General features: G+C 55.4%; 1 protein-coding gene across 4 annotated transcripts in view; it reads left to right on the top strand.

The window, feature by feature from the left end:
- WDR4 (WD repeat domain 4) overlaps window positions 1–26,176 on the top strand; it is a 66,794-nt gene that overhangs the window by 15,538 nt on the left and 25,080 nt on the right. For 2 of the 4 annotated variants that reach the window (XM_033232589.1, XM_033232593.1), the window contains exons 5-11: window positions 823–935; window positions 3,816–3,876; window positions 7,735–7,833; window positions 8,880–8,944; window positions 10,074–10,257; window positions 11,609–11,678; window positions 13,780–14,815. In XM_033232589.1, the coding sequence (XP_033088480.1) occupies window positions 823–935; window positions 3,816–3,876; window positions 7,735–7,833; window positions 8,880–8,944; window positions 10,074–10,257; window positions 11,609–11,678; window positions 13,780–13,973 (786 nt within the window). In that variant the 3' untranslated portion in view covers window positions 13,974–14,815. Of the gene's footprint in view, window positions 1–822; window positions 936–3,815; window positions 3,877–7,734; window positions 7,834–8,879; window positions 8,945–10,073; window positions 10,258–11,608; window positions 11,679–13,779; window positions 14,816–19,905; window positions 20,078–26,176 lie in introns of those variants that run through there. The other 2 variants (XM_033232591.1, XM_033232592.1) reach the window with 2 other exon arrangements.

The raw sequence follows: 26,176 nt of genomic DNA, 5'->3' as shown, positions 1-26,176 counted from the left end.
AGGGCTCCCCCCATAGCAGGGATAGCCTTCTGCAGATTTGGGAGCAGGGGAGAGGTGGGAATAGGATTTAGGAAGGTGAAGCAGGCAGCAGGGAGAATGAAGAAGGCAGGTGAGGCAGGAGGTGGCCAGTGGGGTGGCCCCAGATCGGAAGTGAAGGTGTGGGAGGAGCAGGTGCAGCCACGAGCCTCTGGCTCTGCCTCCTTGGCCCAGAGCTGTGCCAGGTGCTGTAGGAGCATCACCTCAGCACTGCTCGCAGCAGCCCCTGTCACCCCATTCTGCCCGCCCCATGTGTCACAGACAAACATGTGGAGCTCCAGAGGGCCCAGGCCCACAGCCCGGATGGTAGAGCTGGGATTGGACGCATGCAGGGACAGTCAGGAACAGTGGCGAGTGCGGAGTATCAAGGAGACCTCACTGGGACTTGGTGACGCTGGGTGTGGGGACATGTGTGACAGGAAGGCAACCCAGTCAGTGTTGGGCATGAGGGTGCAGCAGGCCTGGGGTGGGTGGAAATGGGAGTGGGGCCTGGATTTGCCGAGATGCGGGAGATGGGCAGGCAGGGGTGGCCCTGCCCTACCCCAGAAGCCTGCTCTAGCGCTGAGGAGTGAGGGCTGGAGGTGGCCGGGGACCCTCTGGGGAGGGAGAAGGAGGGCCAGCGATTAGACGCAGGGACAGGAGGAGGGGAGGAGCCGAGCTGGTCTGTCCTTGAAGGCCGCATCCTCTTGGCAGCCCGGCTGCAGCCCCCTGCCTGCTTCCATGAGGAACTGGATACGGGAAGACTCAGGTGAGCATCTGTCTTTTTTCTGGCCCCTGGTGATGCAGGCTGTGAGTCCTGATGACTGCTTCATCCTCACTGCCGACCGAGACGAGAAGATCCGAGTCAGCTGGGCCGCGGCGCCCCACAGCATCGAGTCTTTCTGCTTGGGACACACAGAGTGAGTACCCCTTCCTACCCTCCAGCAGAAAGAAGCTCTTTTTGAAAACAGCATCAGCTTGCAGCTCAGCAGGTGCCACTGTAGCTGGCGAGGTCCCACGCAGGTGACAGCAGCCCTGGTGCTTGGTCACTGCAGGTGCCATGGGTGCTGCCTGCAAAGCCCTGAAAGGGTGGGGTTCACTCTACGCTGTTACCCCGTAGTCTGTGCTGGTGACTTCCCATGGGTCCTGACCGAACGGGAGGGCTTGTTTCTGGGAAACCCTTGTCTCAGTGTGGAGACCCCTGCACCATGCCTGGCAGTTGTTGGCTGGTGGGCGGTGGTTGTGTTGGGGGTGAGGACGAACTTTCATGATTTCAGCTATCCAAGAGTTAAGCAGCCTCTGCAGCCCGGCGGCGGCCTTTCTCGTGGCAGCAAGCTCTGCCAGGACCCACGTGGAGGTGTTTTTGAGTGCCCGCTTCTCTCTCACAAAAGGCTCGTTAGAATTTACACAGAGGAAAAGTGCTTCGTGTAATTGGCTGAGATGTTTTAAAATACATTATTTGAGGCAGTGGAAGAAATTGGAGGGAGGGAATTCAATGCTGAGGTTACCTGTGTTTTCCTGGTTTTGAACGGATGCAAACATTTCCTGTTTAAGAAGGCCAGTCAATGCCGGGCGCGGTGGCTCAAGCCTGTAATCCCAGCACTTTGGGAGGCCGAGACGGGCGGATCACGAGGTCAGGAGATCGAGACCATCCTGGCTAATACGGTGAAACCCCGTCTCTACTAAAAAATACAAAACCTAGCAGGGCGAGGTGGCGGGCGCCTGTAGTCCCAGCTACTTGGGAGGCTGAGGCAGGAGAATGGCGTAAAACCCGGGAGGCGGAGCTTGCAGTGAGCTGAGATCCGGCCACTGCACTCTAGCTTGGGCGACAGAGTGAGACTCTGTCTCAAAAAAAAAAAAAAAAAAAAAAAAGGCCAGTCACTGGTGTGTGCCTCGGGATAGCTTATTCTGACTTGCATTTAGTTCCCTAGTGACCCAGCTCTGGAGTTCTGTGGACTGCAGCCCCGGCCCCTCCCCTTCGCCATCTCTAGCTGGGGTGTTTGCAGCTCCCTTGCCTCACCAGGCACGTGAGGGAGGTTTCTGCTGATGGGAACACGCTTCCCACCCCTCTAGGGAAATGCCTCATCACTTGGATATATTGAGTAAAAACACAGTATTAAAGTTAACTTCAGTAGCTCTCTTCCTTCCTCACTCCCCTCCCCTCCCCTCCCCGCCACTACATCCCTCCCCTCCCTTCCTTTCTTTTCTCCTTCTTCCTTGTGTTGCCCAGGCTGGAGTGCAGTGGTGCGATATTGGCTCACTGCAACCTTCGCCTTCCAGGTTCAAGCAATTCTCCTGCCTAAGCCACCCAAGTAGCTGGGGCTACAGGCTCCTGCCACCACACTTGATTAATTTTTTTTGTATTTCTAGTAGAGATGAGGTTTCACTATGTTGGCCAGGCTGGTCTTGATCTCCTGACCTCGTGATTTCCCCGCCTTGGCCTCCCAACGTGTTGGGATTATAGGCGTGAGCCACTGCGCCTGGCCTGCTCATTTACTTTTCAACACAGTGGCTGGCAAATTGAAAACAAGCCCCCGTGGCCCCCGTGTGTGGCTGGAGCTGCATTTCTGCTGGATGGCACTGTTCCGCACCCTTTACTGACATGGCAGTATAGGCTGGCTCACTGGCCGTCTCCCGCGACGTCTGAGTGGTTCTGTGCGTCGGTTGGGCCTGTGGCTGTGTGCAGCCCTCAGCATGGTGCCTGGCATGAGTAGGCACTCAGTAGATACTGCAGTGATTAGAAGAATTATTTTTTGAGATTTTTGTTTCAAAAAAATCTCATGGTGAAACCCCTTTAGTGAAACCCCTTTCAAACTGTTGAGAACTGTGAGGCCGCTCGTACCCTCTGCATGGGGCATCCTGTGCCCTATCTGTCCTGGGCTGTGGGCCTGCTGTCGGTGCTGTGGTGCCGTGCAGGGCGGTGGCTGCAGGACTGGGCCCAGCTCATGCCATGGCTAGCTCAAGGTAGCAGAGGCCATGGCTGGCGGAGATGGAGTGAGGCTCACGAGCCACCCCGTTCCAGGGTCCCTGGGAACCCCGTGCATGAGGGATTGCTTGAGGTCAGTGTGTTAGAGCGGGAAGAAAGGAGCCTTGTCACCCTTGTAGGTGCCCGAGCCAGATGGGTTTCCGGGCGAGCTGGGCTGCTCAGGTCACTCTTCGCGGCTGTTCTGATGGGAGGGTGCCTGTGACTTTGGGTCCGTGGCTGTTGCAGGCCAAGCCCCACAGGAGGACTGGGCCGGGCTCAGCAGAGGCAGCTCTCTGGCCAGTCACTCAGAGTTGTTGCTGAGGGGCTGTCGGACCCTGATAGGAATCTGTCTGGGGGCTTGGCTGCTTCTCCCCCCTCCTCCCTCCTCCCTCCCCCCTCCCCGCTGTGTGCTGTGTCTTTGAGTCTCCCCCAAGGCTCCTTTCATCACAGTGCAGATGCCTTGGGCCAGGGTGGGTGCTGGGGGGCCTATGGAGGTGCCGCTGAGCAGAGATGCTGCAGAGGGGGCTGCAGAGGGGCACAGAGGTGCTTGGGTCTCTGGCAGGCATGGCTGAGGAGCAGCCTGGGTTAGAGGTTGCTGTGCTGCTGGGGACCCAGGAATGACCTCACTCACCTCCCCGATCGTGTCCAGGGGCCTTCACCTGCTTAACCAGGTTAGGGTTAACAGATACTTCCCATGTTGGCTGTTTTTATTGGATCGGGGGGCGGTTTGGGGCAGACGCTTCTCTTCCTTAGATAAACAGGCGGCTTCCCCAGGCCTTCCCGTCCCCGCGGGTGCTGGGCTAGCTGACTCTGCTTCTCTCTCTCGCCCTCACAGGTTTGTGAGCCGCATCTCCGTGGTGCCCACTCAGCCCGGACTGCTTCTGTCCTCCTCGGGGGTAAGTGTTCTGTCCAGCGTCACTCACCTCTGGATTCTTAAGCCTGCGGGGAGGTTGGGGTGGGCGCCTCCTGGAACTGGCCCCTCTGGATCGCTGGCTCCTGGGTGTCCACGTCTGTCCACTAGATGGTGCTTGTTTTCGAGTCTTAGAGCTGCCTGTGGCTCGCTCCCCGCTCGTGCTGCTCATTCAGGACTGTGTGGGGGCGTGTGCAGGTGCTTGTGTGTTCACACGTGGGGTGAACTAGAACAGGTGTGTGGAAGGCTCCCTTCTGAGAGGGTGGCTGCTCCGTCTGCGATAGTATCGGCGATCAGGATCTCAGGTAGACACAGTAGATGGGGGCGTGTCTGACTCCTGGAGGGGTCTCAGTCCGTCCCATTACGGGCTGCATTTTTTTTTTTCTTTTTGAGATGGGGTCTTGCTACATTTTTTCAGGCTAGTTTCAAACTCCTGGGCTCAAGTGATCTGCCTCCTCGGCCTCCCAAGTAGCTGGGACCACAGGTTCAAGCCCCCGCACCTGGGTTACCACAGTGCATTTTTACTTGCTGGCTACAACTTCTGTGTCCCAGCAGTTGGGTCCTGGAAGCCTTATGGTTCAGTGATGAGAGACATGTCTCCTCTGAGGAATACATTAGAAGGATTGTTAGTGATTTTGCCAAAGTGAGGGCCTCGGATTCCTCACAGGGTCTGATTGTGTCCTCTCGTGGAATTGTTGCCCGCATACCACCACCTTCCTCTTCGCTGCCCTTCCCTGTGTTGTCTGTGTTGGTCCCTTGTGTGGTGTGGCAGGATGGCTGATGGACCTTCCAGCCGCTTCTACATTTCTTCTGATTGGGCTTCATTCAAAGCCTGCTGTTCCTGCTCTTTAAATTAACGCACAGCGATGTGCCCTGAGAGAAGAAGAAAAGTGTGGCCACAGTCCCCAGAGGGTCAGGGTCGGGGTCAGGCTTCGTCAGCGTTTTGTTGTGCACCTTCCAGTCTTTTTATAATAGTGAGGAGAATTCCATGGGCAGAGAGGCCTCCCCAGGCCCCATCTGTCCCTCATGGCTTACTGCTTTGTTTGAGTGGAACGTGTCATCTGGTAGCTGCCAGAAGGCGCGAGGAGGGTGTTTTCTGACTTTGCCTTTCTGGAAATACCTTTAATCTCCTTTTGAGGCCTGGTTGTTGGTTTGGTGGATAAGTCCTGGTTGAAACGGTTTCCCTCGGAGCTTGAGAGGCCTTGCCCGCTCTGCTCTCCCGCTGGCTGCTCCTGTGGATTTCCCTTCGCTCTTCCTGTAGAAGCCTGCAGCCGTCTGTCGGGGGTCCGTGGGGTGACAGCTGGGCTGTCCTTGTGCCCGGAGGACCTTCTCTGCCCCAGTGTGTGATGTCGAAGCCGCTGAGGTGACTTGGTGGACCCCGGAGAGGAATTGGCTATGCAGCCTGTGATCTCCAGTGTCCTCCGACCTGGCGCATTTTCTTACATAATTGCTTTCTGTTCTCTACCCCCGCCTCCTGCTCGCTTTTTCTAAAGCTTGTGTTAGTTGAACCACTTTAATTCTCTGATTCTTATTTTTTTTTGAGACAGGGTCTCCCTCTGTCACCCAGTCTGGAGTGCAGTGGCGTGATCTCGGTTCACTGCAACCTCTGCCTCCCGGGCTCAAGCAATCCTCCCACCTCAGCCCTCCGAGTAGCTGGGATTACAGGCAACACACCACCACGCCCCGCTCATTTTTTATACTTTTGTAGTGATGGGGTTTTGCCAGGTTGGCCAGGCTGGTCTCAAACTCTTGACCTCAAGCAATCCACCCACTTCCACCTACTGGGGTTATAGGCGAGAGCCACCATGCCTGGCCATAATTCTCTGATTTCTTTTCTTTCCTGTTCAATGTCGTGTTTCTACTCCTTTAGGGATAGTCTTACTTGGGAGATTACCTCAACTTTACTTCCAGCCTTCTGTGGAGACTTGAGTTTTATGAGGATTATTTTGAATCTTCAGTTCTTTCTTGCTCTCGGCACGTTCTTTTTTGCAGCCACCCGTTCTCTGATAGCGCACGTGTCTCTCATCTCCTGAGAGGAGCGTGGACTTGTCTTTCTTCGATTTGTTCCTGGCGTTGTGTTTGATCCCCTTCTCTGGAGTGTGTGGCCGCCTTTCTCGTTGGAGGTTGTCGTCGGATGTCTGGCGATCCCGTCTGCCTGTGTGTGGTGGGAATCAGCACCCGCCGGCCTCAGTGGCTGGATGCGTGCGCCCAGGATGGGGCCCGAGGGGCTTCAGAGCAGGTGTCTGAGTGTGGGCAGCAGCCCCTTGCCTGCGGACCCCGTAGAACGTGTGGGCCAGTCGGTCTCTTCTGGGTGGTCAGTGTCCCGGCCTTCACTCTTGCCCAGGTCTGTCCCCTGGGGCTCTGGGAGGTGAGTGCAAAGGGGCTAGGTGGCCCTCTCCTCAGTGGGTATTTGGCATCCCCGAGACAGGGCCTCTTGGCTCCGTTTCCCCAGAGACTTCTGCTGGCCTGGACTTTGGGCCTGAGGATGCATCGGGGAGGTCCTGCTTCTCTTTGGAAAGACATTGGACAGCTCCCCTCACCACCTTGGCCTTCAGCTGCCTGGCCCAGTTTGGTCTTCGGAAGGTCCTGGCACCTCTCGGGCTTCTCTGTGGCTGGCGGGTTTGTTCCCCGGCCTCTAGTCCCCAGGTTTCCTTGCCGTCTCTCCACGGCTGCCTTCTCTTCTTGCCTGTTGTCTTTGTCTCAGTGGGTTCGTGGTTTAAATTAAACATCTTTTTCTTGTCATCGTAGAGAGGTTGGAGGTGAGTGAAATGCCTGTAGATGTGTGTGTTGGTTCCATGTTTATCTGCCACATTTGTGGCAAGCTGTGTGTGTGTGCCTGTGTGTGTGTGCCTGTGTGTGTGTGTGCATTCATACATCCACTCTTACCTCGGCACCCAGAGGATATGCATCTTCTGTTAGCTGTTTGGGGTATTTACTTTTCATCTTTTTCATTTAGTCTTTTAAAAATTCTTATAGATAGTGCACAGACACTCTCTCATTAGATTTAGTGAGTATTGATTTATTTCTCTCCACTTAATTAGTGCTGTAATGAATTTTTTAAGCCAGGTATGGTGGCTCCTACCGTGGTCCCAGCTACTCGGAGGCTGAGGCAGTAGGATTGCCTGGACCTGAGAGTCAGAGGCTGCAGTGAGCCAGGAGCAAGCCTGTGAATAGCCACTGCACTGCAGTGGGCCGCGTGGCATAGACCCCATTTCAATTAAACAAAAAAATAACAACAGATAAAACCAAGAAAAAAAGAGAAACCTTTTTTTCCATTTATGGTGGTTTTAGAGCGTGGAGGCTCTTGGTTCCCGTGTTGGCTTCCCGAAGGGTTGTACCAGTCGCCATGGGATGGTTGCCGATGACCATGTCCTTCCTGTCATTCTTAGTGAAATGGAACAGTGGCCACGTGCTCGTGAGGCCACGCGTGTCTCCCTGTGGGAATGCATGATTGCTGAAGTGTAGTGTCTGCACCTGTGTGCATTCCTGTGTCTACGCCTGGCCCGGGCACAGCAGATGCAGTCTGGCCTCCTGGCAGATGACAGCCTGGCCGTCTGGTGGCCTTGGCTCATTTTGCTGGGATCTGCCTCATTGGCTTTGTCATCTGCCTGGGCATATTGGCACTCCAGAAACAGGCGGTTGGTCACCTTCCTTTCCCCGCTGTTGTTCTGGATGATTTGCATGACTGATTTATGCAGTCAGAGCAGAGAGCCTTTAATTCCTGAAGGTGGGTGGCATGGCTGTCACTGAGTGGACCCCCAACCACATGCAGCTGTCCTCTCTGTCACCTTGCCTGGTGGAAGCCCTGCGACCGTGTGCTAACCTGTGTGTTTGGTGTGTGCAGGACAGCACCCTGAGGCTCTGGGAGTACAGGAGCGGCCGCCAGCTGCACTGCTGTCACCTGGCCAGTCTACAGGAGCTGGTGGACCCCCAGGCCCCCCAGGTAGCTGCTTCTGTTCACTTCTGGGCAACTGAGTGCTTGTAGGCACCTGCAGTCGCTTGGCTTGAGTGGAAAAGGCACTTGGCCGTTGGAAGCGTTTGCTCTCAATGCCAGGCTTCTTCCTGTGTGAGGGAAATCTCATAGTTCAAATGCTGAAGGTGGCTAGTCACGTGAGGGGGAAATAATTTGTCTCACCGTTGCATGCAAACAGTTAACGTACAGGAAGACCTCTAATTCTTTTCTGAAGTGGAAGGAGTGGAAGTGCTTGAGCATGCACCTTTGTAGGTCTGCCAGCCAGATGGGGCAGGGGCAGGACCAGGCCCACCCCAGCATTCTCCGGCCAGCTTGGAGCAGTTTCATGATGCCCTGAAAGCCCAGGCCTTGGCGAAGTTTCCCGCCAAACGGTCTGTTCTGTTTCCTGGAGAACTGTGTGGTGTGGCCTCTGCCCCCTGCCAGGCAGCCATGTAAGAGAGGACCAGGCCTTTTCCTCCATGCTTGACGTGGACTCAGGTTCCTGGAAGTTTCCTTCATTTAAAAAAAATTTTTTTTTTGAGATGGAGTCTCACTCTTGCCCAGGCTGGAGTCCAGTGGTGCTATCTCGACTCACAGCAACCTCCCCCTCAGGCTCCTGAGTAGCTGGGATTAAAGGCGTGAGCCACTGTGCCCGGCCTCTTCTTCATTTTTACTATTTCCTCTGCCAGGAAGCGTGGGAGCTCACAGGGCAGTTGTGTGTGGAGCTCTTGTCTCTTCCTTTCCCCTGTGTCCTCCGCTCCCTCCTCTCCTCACTGTCTGACCCATTTTGTTGGCTTTGGAGGCTGTCACAGGCCCTGTAGGGAGTGCCAGAGCCACTGAGGGGCTTTTGTCATCTGCGTGGGAAACAGGGAATCGGCTACCCTCCTTTCTCTGCTGATTCCAGAATGTTCCAGCGCTATTTCCTCTTCCTTAGTATGTGGGGGCGTGAGCGTCCTTCGGTTTTGCTCTTGTTGGATCAGAGCGCCCAGCATCGGGCCCCTGCAGCTGGCGTGAAATTAATGGGCTGCTTCTTTCAGAGGTTTGCTGCGTCCAGGATTGCGTTCTGGTGCCAGGAGAACTGCGTGGCGCTTCTGTGCGACGGGTAAGCTGCGGCGGCACCTCTGTGGCCTCCGGTTCTGCAGACCTGCAGGGGGAAGAGTTAGGGGGTTGGCCACTGGCCCACGTCCTTAATGAAGATGTCCTTGGCCGGGCGCGGTGGCTCAAGCCTGTAATCCCAGCACTTTGGGAGGCCGAGACGGGCGGATCACGAGATCAGGAGATCGAGACCATCCTGGCTAATATGGTGAAACCCTGTCTCTACTTAAAAATACAAAAAAAACTAGCCGGGCGACGAGGCGGGCGCCTGTAGTCCCAGCTACTCGGGAGGCTGAGGCAGGAGAATGGTGTAAACCCGGGAGGCGGAGCTTGCAGTGAGCTGAGATCCGGCCACTGCACTCCAGCCGGGTGGCAGAGCGAGACTCCGTCTCAAAAAAAAAAAAAAAAAAAAAAAGAAGATGTCCTGGATGGTGGTGGTGTTGGTCCAGCACCTCCCCCTGAGAATGTCGCTTTTGATGACTGCTGTTGCGTGAGGGTGGGAGCCCCTCTCAGCCAGTGCTCTTCAACCTGACGTTGAACTCCCCTGGCGTAAAGAGCATCAGCAGCCTCTGCCTGGCCTTCTGCAATGACAGACTTTCCCCTGGGCCAGTCGCGGTGGTGTCACCTCATTCCCTGCTCGGGGCTGGTTGGATGGGACCCCCCTGGGGTTGGCGGTGCTGACAAGGTGGGTTTAGGGGTGGAGTGCAGTTCTGCTGCTTCTTCCGGAGCAACCTCTGTGTGTCAGGAAAGGTATTCTATTTGGTGCTTTCGGCACTTTGCATCTTGTCCTTATGACAACTTGGGGAGGTCTCTTAGCTTGTTCTAGAAGTACACAGATGTGAGAGGAGAGCTGTGCCTGAGCCCAGGGCAGGCGTCCTCCTGCCCTGCCCGCCTGTACCGTGCAGTTATCTATTGCTGCATCACAAGCCTCCCCAGTGCTTAGGACTTAAACCACGAGCATGCATCACCCCATGGTTTCCCCGGCACCAGCACTTGGGAGTGGCGCAGCTGGGGCTTTTAGCGCAGGCTCTCCTGAGGTGGTGCCGGTGAGGGCTGTGCCGTCTGGGGTGCTGGCTGCAGAGCGGTGACTGTGGGCCTGCGGTCCTAGTAATCGTGCTCTTTTTCTTCATGGCTAGCACTCCTGTGGTCTACATCTTCCAGCTGGACGCCCACAGACAGCAGTTGGTATACAAGCAGCAGCTGGCGCTCCAGCACCAAGTGTGGGACGTGGCTTTCGAGGAGACTCAGGGCCTGTGGGTGCTCCAGGACTGCCAGGAAGCCCCCCTGGTGCTCTACAGGCCTGTGGGCGGCCAGTGGCAGGTGAGACTCGGCACCTTCCAGATGCCCTGTGCCCTGCTGTTCTGTAAGCCTGTGGGTGGCCAGTGGCAGGTGAGCCTCGACACCTGCCTTATGTCCTATGCCCTGCCGTTCCATAAGCCTGTGGGCGACCAGTGGCAGGTGAGCCTCGGCACCTTCCTGATGTCCTGTGCCCTCCTGTTCCATGAGCCTCCGGGTGTGGGGCGGCAGCTGTGGTTTTTGGGTCCAAACGTGAGCCTTTTTCAACTCAGCCACTTCTGGGACCCAGGGTCTGTGTCCTGAGGGGCAGTGGTTGGGGTTTCCACTGTGGGTGAAGGGAGCCGGTGCCTAGCTGGCTTATCCCGTGTGGTGATGTCTGTAGATGTTCTTTTTTCGGGAGAGTGTGCCCCCCACACCACACTTAGTGATGAAGTTGGCACTCAGTGTGGCTAGGGTGTGTGAGACTAACACTTGAAGGCTGGGTTAGCACAACCTCGGGCCTGGGGCATGGGCTGAGCACTCAGGAGCACGTAGAGCCCCGGGTAGAGGAGGGGGCAAGGGCGGCGGGCTGAGCTGCTTTCCTCCGGGGAGACAGTGGGATCCCCAGGCAAGGGCGGCGGGCTGAGCTGCTTCCTTGCTGGGGGACGGGGCGAGCCCTGTACCTGGTCTGCATCGCTCCTGGTAACATGGGAGCAATGCCCCTGCCCGCCCCGTGTCTCACGGGGTTGCTATATAGTTGAGTGGAGTAGGTACCCATTTACTAAAGCTCATTTGAGCACTTTGGAAGCACTTTTTTTCACTCTTGTTGCCCAGGCTGGAGTGCAGTGGTACGATCTTGGCTCACCACAACCTCCGTCTTCTGGGTTCAAGTGATTCTCCTGCCTCAGACTCCCGAGTAGCTGGGATTACAGGCATGCGCCACCACACCCGGCTAATTTTGTATTTTTAGTAGAAACGGGATTTCTCCATGTTGGTCAGGCTGGTCTCGAATTCCCAACTTCAGGTGATCCACCCGCCTTGGCCTCCCAAAGTGCTGGGAGTACAGGCGTGAGCCACCGCGCCTGGCCTGGAAGCACTTTTAAGCCATCCAGTTCTTTTTACCTGAGAAGTGGCGGGCCACATGTTGTCCCCAGTGGGTGCCTATTGCACCTGCTGGAACCCTGAGGTTGATAAGCTGGGTGTGAAGAGCTCACCCTGGCATCATGAGCCAGCTGTGGGTGCTGCCTCCCCAGGTCTCCATGGAAGGCGAATGGGGGTCACCAGGCACCAGGTGGAGACCTCCCCTGCAAGCCTCTGGCCAGTGTGTGTTGCATCCTGGTGCTGGGTTTCCAGGCCTGCCTCTTTCTGATGAAGGTTTTCCGTTTGTCACCTGCAGTCTGTTCCTGAGAGCGCCGTGTTAAAGAAAATCTCTGGTGTTCTTCGTGGGAACTGGGCCATGCTGGAAGGTGAGAGCACAGGTGCAGGCTGCCCTTGGGGGTCACACCCAGCGCGGTCCCCAGAGAAAGCAGAGGCACACACTGTGACCCGCCCGAGGGCCCCGGTGTGCAGATCAAGAGGGAGGGTAAGCCTGTGTCCCCATCCAGAAGGCGGGCCAGGGCAGGAGGAGGGTGGCGCACAGGAGGAGGAGGACCCCCTCCATGGGAGTCAGGCTAACGACAGCCACGCAGGAACCGGGGGCTCAGGGTCTGAGCAGCATCCCCCGCTCCCCATCTGCCTTCAGAGTTGGGCATTGAAGGTCCCCAGGGCAGGGCTGGCATCTGGTGGCTCCCAGAGGGAGCGGGCGCTGTGCTGCCTCGGGCCTGGTCCACGATCTGGTGGCTCCCAGAGGGAGTGGGTACTGTGCTGCCTCGGGCCTGGTCCACGGTGTTGAGGGAATTGATCCCACGACAGTGTGCGTCAGCAAGTGCAGGGCCCCACTGGGATGTCAGGTGGGGATCCAGCCAGAGGCCGTGGGAGTGTTCAGGAGGCTGAGCAGGGGCTGGATGGTCACTGTCCTGACGGGAACATTCAGCTGAGGGGAGGGAATCTGGTCAGCAACTTGTGTGGCTGCGGCTGCAGGAAGGAGAGCAGCCGGGCTGAGGGAGGAGCTGGACGAACATTTTCCACGCTGCCTTCGGGGGACACGGCGCACTGTAGTTCTGGGTGCGCCATGGTGCCAGCACTGCGCTGTCTTGGAGGTGATGGTGTCTGCAGGATGGGTTAGCCCAGCATGGAATCCAGGTACCTCATTCACGACAAGAAGTTGCTGCTCTGAGGAGGTCTTGCAAAGCCAGACCCCGCTCCAGCGAGCACTGAGGTTCCTTGGAGCTCTGGAGGGAATGAAACGCAGGTCGGAGGAATCCCGCTGATGGTGGCCTGACCGCCTTCTGCCAAGCTTCCTGAGTGGTGGTGGCGCACTGGCTCTGTCTCTGAGGCTTCTCTCCCTCCTGCTTTGCTTAGGATGTTGAGGGTTGAGACAGTCAGGGTTGGGCCCCCTCCTCCCCGGGTGGTTGGGATCTGCTTTAGGAACACTCCGAGTGGGCCTGTCACCGGCTGTGTCAGGGACTGCAGGCGGCAGTGCTCGTGGCTGGGCATCTGCAGTGCTCATGGCCCCCGTGCTGTAGGCCACAGGTAGCACGGACCTGTTGAGTGTCACCTTGCACAACATTCTCAGGCCAAAGCCTGGGCTCACTCTCCTGAGATGTTTCATAGATAGAGTGGCATGTTCCTGGTGCAGACTTGGGGGCTTGTTGGGAGAGGGATGGGGGCGGGCTGCTGCTTGAGTGTCCCACAAGCAGCAGAGTCGCTGGAGGGGTGGGAAGGCTGTGCCACCTGCCGGATGGACGGGCTTCAGACAATGGCTGGTGCGTGAGTTACCGGCTAGGCCTGTGGTTTCCTGGCCAGGCTGTGGCTGTCTCTGTGTGCCTGTGGTCAGTCATTGCCCCCCAATCCTTGGCACTTAGATAAAGTAGATGAAATCCATGTCCATTCCTTGTGGCTGCAGAACATGATATCCCACACTCGATGCCTTAAGGCACCCCACCCTGACCATCTCACTGTTGCTGTGGGTCAGGGGTCCGGACTTAGCTGAGCTGTGTCTCTGCAGGTGGCCACGTCAACTTCACCAGGCAGGGCCCGACATCGTTCAGTCCGGGTTGTTGGCAGGACAGGGGGCCTCTCTGGCTGTTGGCCAGAAGCCGCTGCTCCTGATCCCCTGCCACCTGGGCCGCTTCACTGGGCGGCACATGGTGTAGTATTGGCTTTCCCTGGGCGCATGAGCAGAGAGTGCTCGTGGTGGAGCATGGTGGAGGCCCAGCCTTGGTACCCTGGTTTCCGTTACATTCTTTCGTCTTTGCCCCGTTCTGTTAGGAGGCAGTCCTCAGGTCCAGCCAGGGTGTGGGTGCCAGGAGGTGGGTACCATGGGTAACCATCCCAGAAGATGCCCTCCACAGTCCACCGAGGACTCCGGGTGTCACAAAGTAACTCCCTGCTGCAGGGGCCCCACTGTGGTGGCCGAGTCCCATGTTCCTGCCCCACCTGGCACCTGTCCTTGTTCCCCCGTCACAGGCTCTGCCGGTGCGGACGCCAACTTCAGCAGTCTCTACAAGGCCACGTTCGACAACATGACCTCCTACCTGAAGAAGAAAGAGGAGAGAGTGCAGCAGCAGCTGGAGAAGAAGCAGCGGCGCCGGAGTCCCCCGCCCGGGCCCAACGGGCAGGCCAAGAAGATGAGGCCTGGGGAGGCGGCCTTGAGTTGCTGATTGTGGCGGTCAGTGGTGCCTCTCACCTCAAATTAGAAAAAGCTTTTTCACTTGTTCCTCTGCATCCTGGCATCTCCCTTCAAGAAGGAAAAGGTGAGGTCAGTTGTGACCAGCTCAGAGGACAGGACTGTCCCCTGGGGCTCTAGAAAGAACATTCTGTGTCACCAGCACAGGCTCTTGCTGGGTGCCTGTGCCCCTTTTCTGGTTGAAGGGAAGCCAGACCGGTGGAGTGGAAACTCTTGAAGCACTTCCTTTTCACGTTGGAGGCCGCGTGCGAGCCTGTGGTGGCGGCAGCTGTCTGTGTTTCTTCTGTTCTCATCTGCCCTTCATGTCTGCTGCGTCTTCCTCTAGGAGCATCTGTGGGCCGATGTTTCTGGCACGGTGGACTTTTTCATGTTGTTCCCGCTGTCTCAGCGTCCAGGTGATGCGCTGCCCTGCAGTAGCTGCTCGCCGCACAGGCTGTGAAACGCAGCATGAACGCTTCAGCCCGCCCCAGCCCCAGCCCCAGCCCCAGCCCCAGCCATACCCCTTGTGTTCAGGAGCTGCTCCTGGAGAGTGGCTCCCTTGTGGGAAGAGAGAAATGTGTTTCGGAGTCGCAGGTAGCTCTGTCCGGCATCGCTGGGGCAGACGGTGAACTTGTTGCAGGAAGTGTGGGCACACAGGCCCGGCTGGCACCCGGTTTAGCTGGAAGGTGATTGGGGATGTCGTCGGGATTTGATTTGACCTTGGCACATACTGCAGAGCCGCAGGGATGTTGCTGAATTTCAGTCACCAATCAGCAAGGATGAACCTTCGCAACTTCCTAGGAATGTTTAGCGGCAGCATAATCTACCAAGCAAAACGCCTGGGTGCCTGCCCTGTATGTGAGTGAGGTGCGCACTGCGTGATTTGGGAAGAGGCTTCTGCAATGGGCAGGCTTTTGGGTACATCACATAATTCGTTCAGGCCGGCTCTTACCTGCTCTCCTGTGATGAAGTCTCCACACAGGAACAGGTTCATGCTGGCGATGACTTTGATGGGGGGTATCGCTGGGGACTTAGAATACTTTTGTGTATCCAAAGCTGGAATGCTTCAAATTTTTCATAAGTGCCTTGTTTTCCTTTTAACATTGATCTGGAAACACTGCTGTCTGCAAAGCTGAGGCCCACTCCTCTCTGCTGGGGATCAGGGGTTTTAGAAGGCGGGGGCCACTCTGGACCACTGTCCTGTACGAGCAGCCTGGTCTCCTTCACGCTGCTGGGGCATCTGGCACAGGGCATGCTCTCTCGTCCATAGTCTGCTTTGAAAGTCTTGGTTTTAGGAGAGGTTCAGGTCTGCCTTGCTGGCGTCTTCACCTAAGATAGGGGCCGGCAGACAGGCCCATGCGCTGCATCCCGCCCACAGCCTGATAGATGGCCTGGGAATGGCTTTTTTTCCATTTTAAAGATGGTTGAAAACAAATTAAAAATACATTTCGTGACATGAAAATCATGAAATTCACATTTCATTGTCTGAGAATAAACTCTTATGGACGCAGCCATGCCTGCCTGTCCACATCTCATCTGTGGCTGCTTTGTGCTGCGGCCGCAGAGTGGAGTGGCTGGGACTGAGACCGAATGGCCTCCTGACAGGGCCGCGTCTTTCCACGAGGACTGCAGGGCTTCTCTGAGGCTCTGCTTCCTCTCCAGCGGTGCCGGCTTCCTGCTCTTCCTCAGCATCCTGCCCTGGTCGTGAGTTGGTCCCTCTGCCAATAGCCATTTGTGTGTCTCAGTGGCTGGTGCAGCCGCCTTCTTGCTGGTACCTTGACTGATGGACTGGTTCCTGTTCACCTGCCCGAAGTCATCCCGGAAATACCTCTTACAGTTGTATGGGTTGAACCCAGCTCCACATGTGTTTAGAGTTTTGTCTCTTGCCCCTTCACCCAGCACAGCAGCACCCACCGCCTTTCTGTCCCCTGTGACTGCCTCGCAGCTGGGTCTGTTCTGTGAGATGTCGCCACCCTGATTGCCATCTGGGAGGATCTCACGCCTTCAATTTCATCTGCTCTCTTCCGTTATTTTTTAGTTTCTGTGTATTTTACTTTTGGGACATTCCTTGGACTTTGTTCTACCTCTTTAATTAAGAAAATGTGGTCATTGTATTTTTTTTTTTTTGAGACAGAGTCTCACTCTGTTGCCTGGGCTGGAGTGCAGTGGCATGATCTCGGCTCCCTGCAACCTCCACCTCACTGCAACCTCTGCCTCCCGGGTTCAAGCGATTATTCTACCTCAGCCTCCCAAGTAGCTGGAATTACAGGCACCTACCACCACGCCTGGCTAATTTTTGTATTTTCGGTAGAGATGGGGTTTTGCCATGTTTGCCAGGCTGGTCTCCAACTCCTGACCTCAGGTGATCCTCCTGCATCGCCCTCCCAAAGTGCTAGGATTATAGGTGTCAGCCACTGCACCCAACCTGTTGTATTTAATTCTAAGCACTTTCTTCGAGACTGTCTCGCGCAGTCACCCAGGTTGAAGTGCAGTGGTGTGATCTCAGCTCACTGCAGCCACAACCTCCCAGGCTCAGGCAGTTTTCCCACCTTGGCCTCCCAGAGTGCTGGGATGACAGGCATGAGCCACTATGCCCAGCCCCTCGTTTCTCCATTTTGGTTACAGTATGTGTACTGTACATCTGAAAAGTGCATGTGAAATGCTAGAACTGGGATTTCAGCAACTGAACGCACGTGTGCGACTACCCACGTGAAGCAGGACACTTAGCACCTGCTGAGAAGCCCCCACGCCCATGTTCCCTTCTAGGCACTGCACACGCATGCTGGCTGGCCTGACCTCAGTGTCCCTCTGTTTCTCTGGCTGCTTCTGCTTCACCCTCTGAGGCTCATCCACCTTGTTGCTTGTGGTTGTGGATTATTCTTTCTCAGTGCTATGCCAAGTACTCCATTATGTGAAAATTCACAGCATATTCGTTCTATTATTGATGGGCGTTTGGGTAGTTTCCACAGTTCGGCTGTTAGGAATAGTGCAGTGATGAACATGCTGGCACCTGTCTTCTGTTTTTTTTTTTTTTTTTTTAATTTTTAGAGACAGAGTCTTGCTGTGTTGCCCAGGCTGGAGTGCAGTGGTGTGACCTTGGCTCATTGCAACCTCAGCCTCCTGGGCTCAAGCGATCCTCCCACCTCAGCCTCCTGAGTAGCTGGGACTGCAGGTGTGTGCCAGCATGCTGGCTAATTTTTGTAGTTTTTGTAGAGATAGTGTCTTGCTCTGCTGCCCAGGCCGGTCTTGAACTTCTGGCCTCAAGCAGTCCTCCTGCCTTGGTTTCCCAAATCACTGGGATTACAGGCATGAGCCACCGCCCTCAGCTAGCATCTGTCTTCTGGAACATTTGTAAGCAATTTCTGTTGGGCGTGTACTTGTGCGTGGAATTGCTGGCTCTCAGTTACGCACGTTTCTCTTAGAAGATCCTGCCAGTCCTTCATCCCAGACCCCGACCCCAGCATGGAAAACGCAGTGCATCCTCATGCCTCGTGTTTGCGACTGTGGTGGCTTGGAACGCCCACCGTGTGTGGTGTGGAGTTTTGCAGGGGGCCGACCTGCAGTTCCTACAGACTGGTGTAGGAGCCAGTGACGCTGCCCACCTACGATCCAGACGTAACCTTGATCCTGTTCTCTGAGGCCGCCTTACCAAAACTTTGGCTCACCCAGTCTTCGATCACTCACCCTGGGGGAAACCTGCTGCGAGGTCACGAGGGCACTCAGCCAGCCTACAAAGGTTACCATGGCAGAGAACTGAGGCCTCCTGCCAGCAGCCAGTAGCAGCTGAGCAGCCATGAGGGCCCCTCCGGGAAGGAGAGCTTTCTGTGTTTCTTCCTGCACCCCCATACACGTTGACGTGATCCGTTTTTCTTTCTGATTTCCCTTGTGATTTCTTTGGTCCGTGGCTTATTTGGAAGCATGGTCTAATTTCCAAACACTGAGGGTTTTCCCCAGAATTTGTTTCTGGTTTCTGGTTTTAATTCCATTGTGGTCTCAGAATAGACTTTGCTGACTTCCCTCTGTTTAGATTTGTTGAGCCCTGTGTTGTGCTTCATGGTTGGGGGGTGATGGCATGTGCACGTGCAGATATGTGTGGCCCCCACACGGTGTCTCCAGCTATCCCTGTCTTGCCTCTCCGTGCCCAGCGCGCCCTTCTCAGCCCTGCCATGTGACCCTGGAGCTGGGCCCTCCCTGTGCCCTCCTTTGCAGGTTGGCACAGTGTTTGGCTCTATCACTGGAAGGAACTGGAGGGACTCCACAGGAGGGAGGGGCCTGCCCTCCTGGTTCCAGTGTGCTTGCTTTTCCTGGCTTCCATGGTGTGTGCCTGCCAAACTCATGTTGGGGGCGGAGGCTCTCAGTGACAGTCTCCAGGAGTTGAGCGACACCCAGGTTCATTCATCATGGTGGGAAGGATTCCTGCTAAGCTTCCTTGCCTTTGTCCAGCTCTCAGGGGGTCTGCCTCCCTCCTGCCCCAGGGAGAGCTTCTGGGTGAGTCTCACTGGTACTCCTGCCCCGGGTTTCCTGCTCTCAGGCCTTGGCCTGCTGCACCTCGGCCAACTGCACCACCTGGCACATCATAGCCCCACTCAGGTCAGAGCTGTGTCTCAGCCGACGTGGGGTTCCGAGGTTCTCACGGGGATCCAGACTCAACGCTTGTAGGTTTGTTGTCTCAGTCCTGGAGGTGGAGGTTCTCCCGAGGTCTCAGCGCCCCATTCTTGGAAGTCTCTTTACGTGTTAGTGGAACCCTCTGTTCCTGTTGAATTATTCTTCGTGTTAAATGTTTCTGTCTCTTGACTGATACGGGATGTATCAGTCATCATGTAAGTATTCTGCAGCTGCTTTTGATGTTTTTCTCTTTATCCCTGGCTTTCTATAATTTGATAAGCTTTAGGGTATGTGTGTGTGTTCTGGAGTTTGTCAAGATTGTAGGATTTGTCATTTTTGTGCAATTTGGAAATATTCCAGCTATTCACAGACTCCTACCCTACCTCCTACAGTCCCGGGTACTCAAATGGGCTGCTGGCTCTGGACTCATGGGTCCATGAGTCTCTGCTCACCTTTTTCAGTTTGCATTTCATTTTCGGTAGATGATGTTTCCACGTCTTCAAGCTCACTGCTCTTTCTTTTAAGCTGCTGTTACGCCATGGCCGTTTTCCGTATGAGCCATTGTATTTTCTCATCTCTATAAATTTGGTTTTGGTATTTTAAAAAATGTCTTCCAGGTAGGCTGGTGCTCACACCTGTGATCCCAACACTTTGGGAGGTTGAGGCAGGGGAATTGCTTGAGCCCAGGAGTTTGAGACTAGCCTGGGCAACACAGTGAGACCTCATCTTTAAAACAAATTAAAAAGGCTAGGTGCTGTGGCTCACGCCTGTAATCCCAGCACTTTGGGAGGCTGAGGCCAGTGGATCACGAGGTTAGGATTTCAAGACCAGCTTGGCCAATATGGTGAAACCCTGTCTCTACTAAAAATATAAAAAATTAGCTGGGCACAGTGGTGCACTCCTGTTGTCCCAGTTATTTGGGAGGCTGAAGCAGGAGAATCACTTGAACCTGGGAGGCAGAGGTTGCAGTGAGCCGAGATCACGCCACTGTACTCCAGCCTGGGTGACAGAGCAAGACTCCGTATATAAAAAAAAAAAATTAGCCAGGTGTGATGGCACATGCCTGTAGTCTCCAGCTGCTCGGGAGGCTGAGGCGGGAGGATCACTTGAGCCTGAGAGTTTGAGGCTGCAGTGAGCCATGATTGCACCACTGCATTCCAGCCTGGGTGACAGAGTGACTATCTCAAAAAAAAAAAGTACACCAGTGTCTTCCATTTCTCTTCTAATCATAATCATGCTTTTAAAAAATACCCTTGAGCATATGGAGCAAATTTAAGATACTTGTTCCTTTTCTGCTAATTCATTATCACTCTCATATCTAGGTCTGTTTCTGTCGACTGTGGACCACTTATGTGCAATCTGTCGGCTGAAGATGAGCTTACTGGGATGTAGCTCCATCGTAAGTCGAGGAGCGTCTGTGATTTGTCTTCTGCTTGTGGGATATGTTTTTCTGCTACTGAGTCTGTCTAGTAAATTTTTGATTATGAACATGTGGAGATTTGCATTGTTGAGTGCGAAGTTTTGTTACGTTCCTCTAAAGAATATTACGCTTTCTGGCAGGCTGTTAAGCCCCATGTAGATTAATTTGGTCCTTTTCAGGTTTGTTTTAAGCTCACTAGAGTGAGGCTAGAGTAGCCTTTCCTTGGGATGATTTAGTCCTTCCAAGGTGTGACCCTAGAGTCCTGGGTATTCAGAAGTGGCTGCACACTGGCTGGATGGACGAGGGTGATTTCTGCGCAAGGCGCAGGAATTGTTTGCCTTACCCTCCGGGGGTTGTTCTTTCCTCAAAAGCTACTCTTTGGCGTCCTGGGGTTTTACAGAACATGTAGGTCGGTGTTCATTCGAAGACCCTGACGGGACCCTGGTGCGTATTTCCTTCTGTCTGTGCGGCTCCCCTCCCCTTTGCGGGTATCCTGTCCCAAATTCTAGCTGCCTTCGCCTTACCTACACCAGGGAGGCCAAGGGGCCTGCTTAACCCACTCCCCTTCCAGACAGGGTACAGACAGGGCCCCTCCCATCTCCTGGACGGCTGCGGCCCCTGTGCAGAACTTCTGCAAGGACACCTCGCTGTCTGGGGGCCTCTTCCCCAGGGAGTCCCCTGGTGGTGACTGTATTGCCTCGGGCTCAGTGTGCACTAGGCAGGTCACATTGATGCTGCCTGAGGGGCAGGGATTACCACCCGGTGGTTCAGGTGAGAAGCCCAAGCTCCAGGTGAGGAGTGTCTGGCTGCCCATGCAGTGTTTGGACAGTATGCCAGCCCCGGCCAGGAGGCCCAGCTTCTCCAGCCCAGCCCGCGCCCCCCAGGAAATGCCCCAGTTTACTTCCCTGGGGCAAAGGCCCTTGGCTGGCTGAGCGTCCCCTCTCCCAGCACTGGAGGCACCTACAGTTGCTCGTCTGTTCATTTACTGCTGGGAGTGGAAACTCATACGCTGAGTGGCAGTGATACCGCGGAGCTGACACCAAACCCCACAGCCCGCCCGGTCACCTGCTTCACCGAGGGCCACAGCCCTCTAGGGTCAGGCGGCCACAGGGTTCCTGGCCATGTGGGACATCCGTTCTGTGGCCCTGCTCAGGATGGCACACGTGGCGGGGACTGGCCCTGGGGTCGAGGCATGGGCTCAGCCACCGCCCTGCAAGGATGCAGCCAGGGACCTCTTCCCGGCTGAACCATTGGACCAGAATTGCACAGCAGCTCCCGCTCCCCTACAGCAAGGCCTCACCTAGGGGTCCCCACGGAGGAGGCAGGGAAGCTTGAGGGTCCCAGAGGAGTGTGGAGCATGCACCATGCTACACACACACATGCATCATACATGTACGTATGCATGTGCCACACATCACACCATACATGCACACACACCCACCACACCATACTACACTACACGCACTCGTGCACCATACATGCACACCCACACACCACACATCACATGTGCACATTCCACACCATGCATGCACACACACCCACCACACCTTGCTACACTACACTATACACACGCACCATACATGTACTTACACATGTACCACACATCACTTGTGCACACTCCACACCATGCATGCACATACCATACCACGCACTACACACATGCACCTTACATGTACATACACAGGTACCACATCATGCATTCGCATACCACACATCCACATACACATGTGCCACTAAACTCACACACCATACATGCACATTCACGTGCCACACCACATTACACACACATGCACCATACATGCACATACACTCATACATGCCGCACACATACACATACACACATGCACACATACACCATGTGCACAGGCACACACCACATATGCCACACACCACACACATGCACACACCATAGATGCATACACGTACAACCACACACACATCACATATGCACATTCCTGCACCATAGATGCATATATTCATACACCACACATACATATATTCATACAGAACACATTACAGTACACCACACCATGTATGCACTTATGCACCATACGTGGACATACACTCATACACATTCACTACACATACCCTCACTACATACACGCACACAAACATCACATACACTCGCACCATATGTGCATTGTGCACATACTCATACACATAACCACATTACACCATACACCACACCACATGGGTACACACGTCCACTCATGCACACAGACACCATGCAGATAAAGGTACACACCACATATACCACACACATTGTACCACATGCGACACCACACACAAACCATACATGCACATGCTACACACGACCACACCATCCCACTCATACCAAACATGTACATACACACCCTACACATGCATACATGCACACAGCGTCAAACACACAGACACACCACAAACGTACCACACCACATACAGCTATGCACACACAAACACACCGGACCACTTACATCATACATGCACACACACACTACACTATATAGACACCATACAGACACACCACAGCACATACACACCACATAGATATGCACATACACAAATACCACATCATACTATTTACACATGCCATACATGCGCGGACACCATACAGACACACTACACGCTCATACACATACAGAGTTGGTCTGGAGATGGAGTCACTGCAGCCAGCAGGGGTGGCGTGCAGACAGGAGGGCCTAACTCTGGCAGGCACGGCAGGTACACAGAGGTGGCCCTGGGAACCCTCCTCCTGCCCAGCCCCTCCCATCCACCCACCCACCATGTTTGGGGGTTGGGGACCTCCAGAGTAGGCAGGGGCTTGCTTCCAACAGATTTGGGAGAAGGCACCCATTAGGGAAAAGAACACAGAGGCCTTGAGAGTGAAAACTGACCATGGAAAGCAACAGGAACATTCTGCTAAGGAGCGGAATGAAAAACTGTGGAGAACAAATTCCTGAGCAGGAGAACAGAACGGAGGAGTCAGCCGAGGAAGATAAAGAGATGGGAACAGGAAAGAAAACCTGTGGGATGAGATGTTGCTACGTTGCTCAGGCTGGCCTCCACCTCTTGGGCTCAAGTTATCCTCGCATCTCAGCCTCCCAAAGTACTGGGATGATAGGCATGAGCCATCACACCCAGCCAGAAAGCAGAGGGTTTTTTGTTTGTTTTTTGAGACAGAGTTTTGCTCTTGTTGCCCAGGCTGGAGTGCAGTGGTGCGATAATGGCTCACTGCAACCTCAACCTCCCAGGTTCAAGAGATTCTCCTGCCTCAGCCTCCTGAGTAGCTAGAATTACAGGTGTCCACCACGCCTGGCTATTTTTTTGAATTTTTTGTAGAGATGGGGTTTCATCGTGTTGGCCAGGCTAGTCTCGAACTCCTTACCTCAAGTGATCCGCCTGCCGCGGCCTCCCAATGTGTTGAGATTACAAGCGTGAGCCACCGTGCCTGGCTTTCATTTTGCCTTTAAAAATCTCTGCTTGGCTGGGCGCAGTGGCTCACACCTGTAATCCCAGCAGTCTGGGAGGCCGAGGTGGGTGGATCACCTGAGGTCAGGAGTTTGAGCCAGCCTGGCCAACATGGTGAAACCCCGTCTCTATTAAAATTACAAAAATTAGCTAGTTGTGGTGGTGTGTAGTCCCAGCTACTTGGGAAGCTGAGGCAGGAGGATTGCTTGAACCCGGGAGGTGGAGGCTGTAGTGAGCCAAGATCGTGCCATTGCATTCCAGCCTGGGTGAGAGAGAGAGACCCCGTTTCAAAAACAAGCAAACAAGTTTGACAGGAAACAGTCACACAGTTCAGAAAGGGTTATGCAAACCAGAATCAATAGTGACCTGATGAACCCGGGTTCCTGACGGTTCCAAACCAGGGAGGCTGAAGGTCCCAGCTCAACAATGACGGCACCTCGGGGAAGTGGGTGAGAGGTGCAGCGGGCTGTGGAAGGAGGCCAGAAGGATCCAGGCCCTAGTCCAGGCTGCTGGTGATGAGAACTAAACAGGGTACAGGGCGAGGAGCAAGTTCTGGAGCCCGAGGAGCGGCCGCCGGCGCCAGCGCTGTGGGTGGAGGTCGCCGTCCCTCCTAAGGTGCAGCCAATGCGTTTGGGACCCGGGAGCGGAGCCTGCGCCTCCCCAGCGGCCTCCCCGGGGTCTCTCAGGATCACCTGGCTGGGGAGGAGGCCTCGGCTCCTCCGCAGAAAACCGGGGCGGCCGCAGAGAAGCAGCGCCCTCAGGTGACTCGAGGATGAGTCAGAGGAGCCCCGAGGAGGACCTCGCCCATCCGCGCCGGACTCCATCCTCCTGGATTAGGTGCGGAACGGCCCAGGCCACCAGACCCCCACGCGCAGCTCAGTCCGTGGGCGCTGCCTTAAGGCTGGCAGCAGAGGACAGGGCCGAGGCCTGGGCGGGGCTGGGGCTGGGGCTGGGGCGGGCAGAGGGCAGAGGGCGGGGAGGGCTCTCCGGGGAGGTCAAGGCCAGGGCTAGGCTTTCAGGGTCAGCCCTTTTTTCAGCCCTTTTCAGAGGGCTCCGGGGGAGATGGGGAGGAGGGCGCTGTGAGCAGAGGGGTCCCGGGTGGAGAAAGTGCTGCAGGCCAGGGGTGGGGAGGGCAGCAGGGGCGGGGCAGAAACCCAGGCAGGGACTTGAGGTGGCCGAAGGGACCCTCGGGCTGCAGGGACAGGGGAGGGGAGCAAGGGGTATGGCTTGGGCGGGTGCTGGGAGACGGTGGGTGCCCTTTATTCTGAAGGGGGATGTGCTGCCCAGGGCAGTGGGACCTGGAATTACATTTTGAGATTTCCAGGAAAGTTTCAGGTGGAGGCAGAGGCTGGGCACAGAGGAAAATGTGGCAGTGGCAGAGTGTGGGGTGAGAGCTGCGAAGAGAGGACGTCACTGAGGTGGACAGTGGGTCAGAGAGAGGGACAGAGAGAGGAAGAGGGACAGAGAGACAGGGAGAGGGACAGGAGTTTCATAAACACCCTGGACGGGTTTGGCAGCCATCAGCATTGCCTTCCATTCATGGACGAAGCGCGGGTACCCAGAAGAAGCCAGAAGCCAGCATGGAAGCCCAGGCCTCCCTGCCGCCACCGTGTGCTGGCTGAGCTGCAAATGGCTGTGCAGAACCTCCTCCACGCCCCACCCTGGTCTGGCCCGGACCACAGGGCCCTTTGGTTCTTTGTTTTTTGTTTTTTGTTTTTTTTTGAGACGGAGTCTCGCTCTGATCCCCCCCAGGCTGGAGTGCGGTGGCACGATCTCGGCTCACTGCAAGCTCCGCCTCCCGGGTTCACGCCATTCTCCCGCCTCAGCCTCCCGAGTAGCTGGGGCTACAGGCGCCCACCACCTCGCCCCGCTAGTTTTTTGTATTTTTTAGTAGAAACGGGGTTTCACCGTGTTAGCCAGGATGGTCTCGATCTCCTGACCTCGTGATCCACCCATCTCGGCCTCCCAAAGTGCTGGGATTACAGGCGTGAGACACCGCGCCCGGCCCGCCCGGCCCTTTGGTTCTTTTCCCAGATCCTGAGTCTGAGAGTCTGACCCACACTCCGAAGCAGTGCTTGCTGGAGTCTGCCCTGAAGATGCACGTCCAACACACACACACCCAGGGGTATTTGTTGTGCTTTGTTCACAAGGGAGCACTGTGCAGCTGTGACAGATGAGTGACAATGTGGGGTGGTTCCCATGACCCGCTGCTGAGCATGAAGGCAGGTGCAGATGTGTGTCTGCAGCGTGTGCCCTTCAGGTAAGAGAGATGGGGAGAGAAGCAGTTAGGCGGGTGCCCTGGAGGAAGGAAGGATAAACCAGGACCTAAAGAGAGTGGCTGCCCGCAGGGTTGGATGGGAGTGGGGCAGAAAGAAGGAAACAGGAGTGGAGTAGCAGGGATGGGGCGGGGCAACATTTTTCCAAGGAGACTTTCTGTGAAGTGCCCCATTCTTCGAATCACAGTGACATATATCACAGCCCCCAAAATAAACAGTGAAGATCAACCAGATTGGGGGAGGAATCCCAAATGGATATAAACAGTAACAAGCAAACTTCACTGTTCAAAAATAATAAGTTCACCACCCTGAATTCAGGGTGAAGGAAAGAAATGAGTAACTGTGGGCCAGGGACAGTGGCTTATGCCTGTAATTCCAGCACTTTGGGAGGCTGAGGCAGGATCACCTGAGGTCAGGAGTTCAAGACCAGCCTGGCCATCATGGCGA

The sequence above is a fragment of the Trachypithecus francoisi genome, unplaced genomic scaffold (assembly GCF_009764315.1).
Source record: "Trachypithecus francoisi isolate TF-2019V2 unplaced genomic scaffold, Tfra_2.0 Lachesis_group14, whole genome shotgun sequence".
Lineage (NCBI taxonomy): Eukaryota > Metazoa > Chordata > Mammalia > Primates > Cercopithecidae > Trachypithecus > Trachypithecus francoisi.
This window is presented reverse-complemented; position numbering and strand designations above follow the sequence as displayed.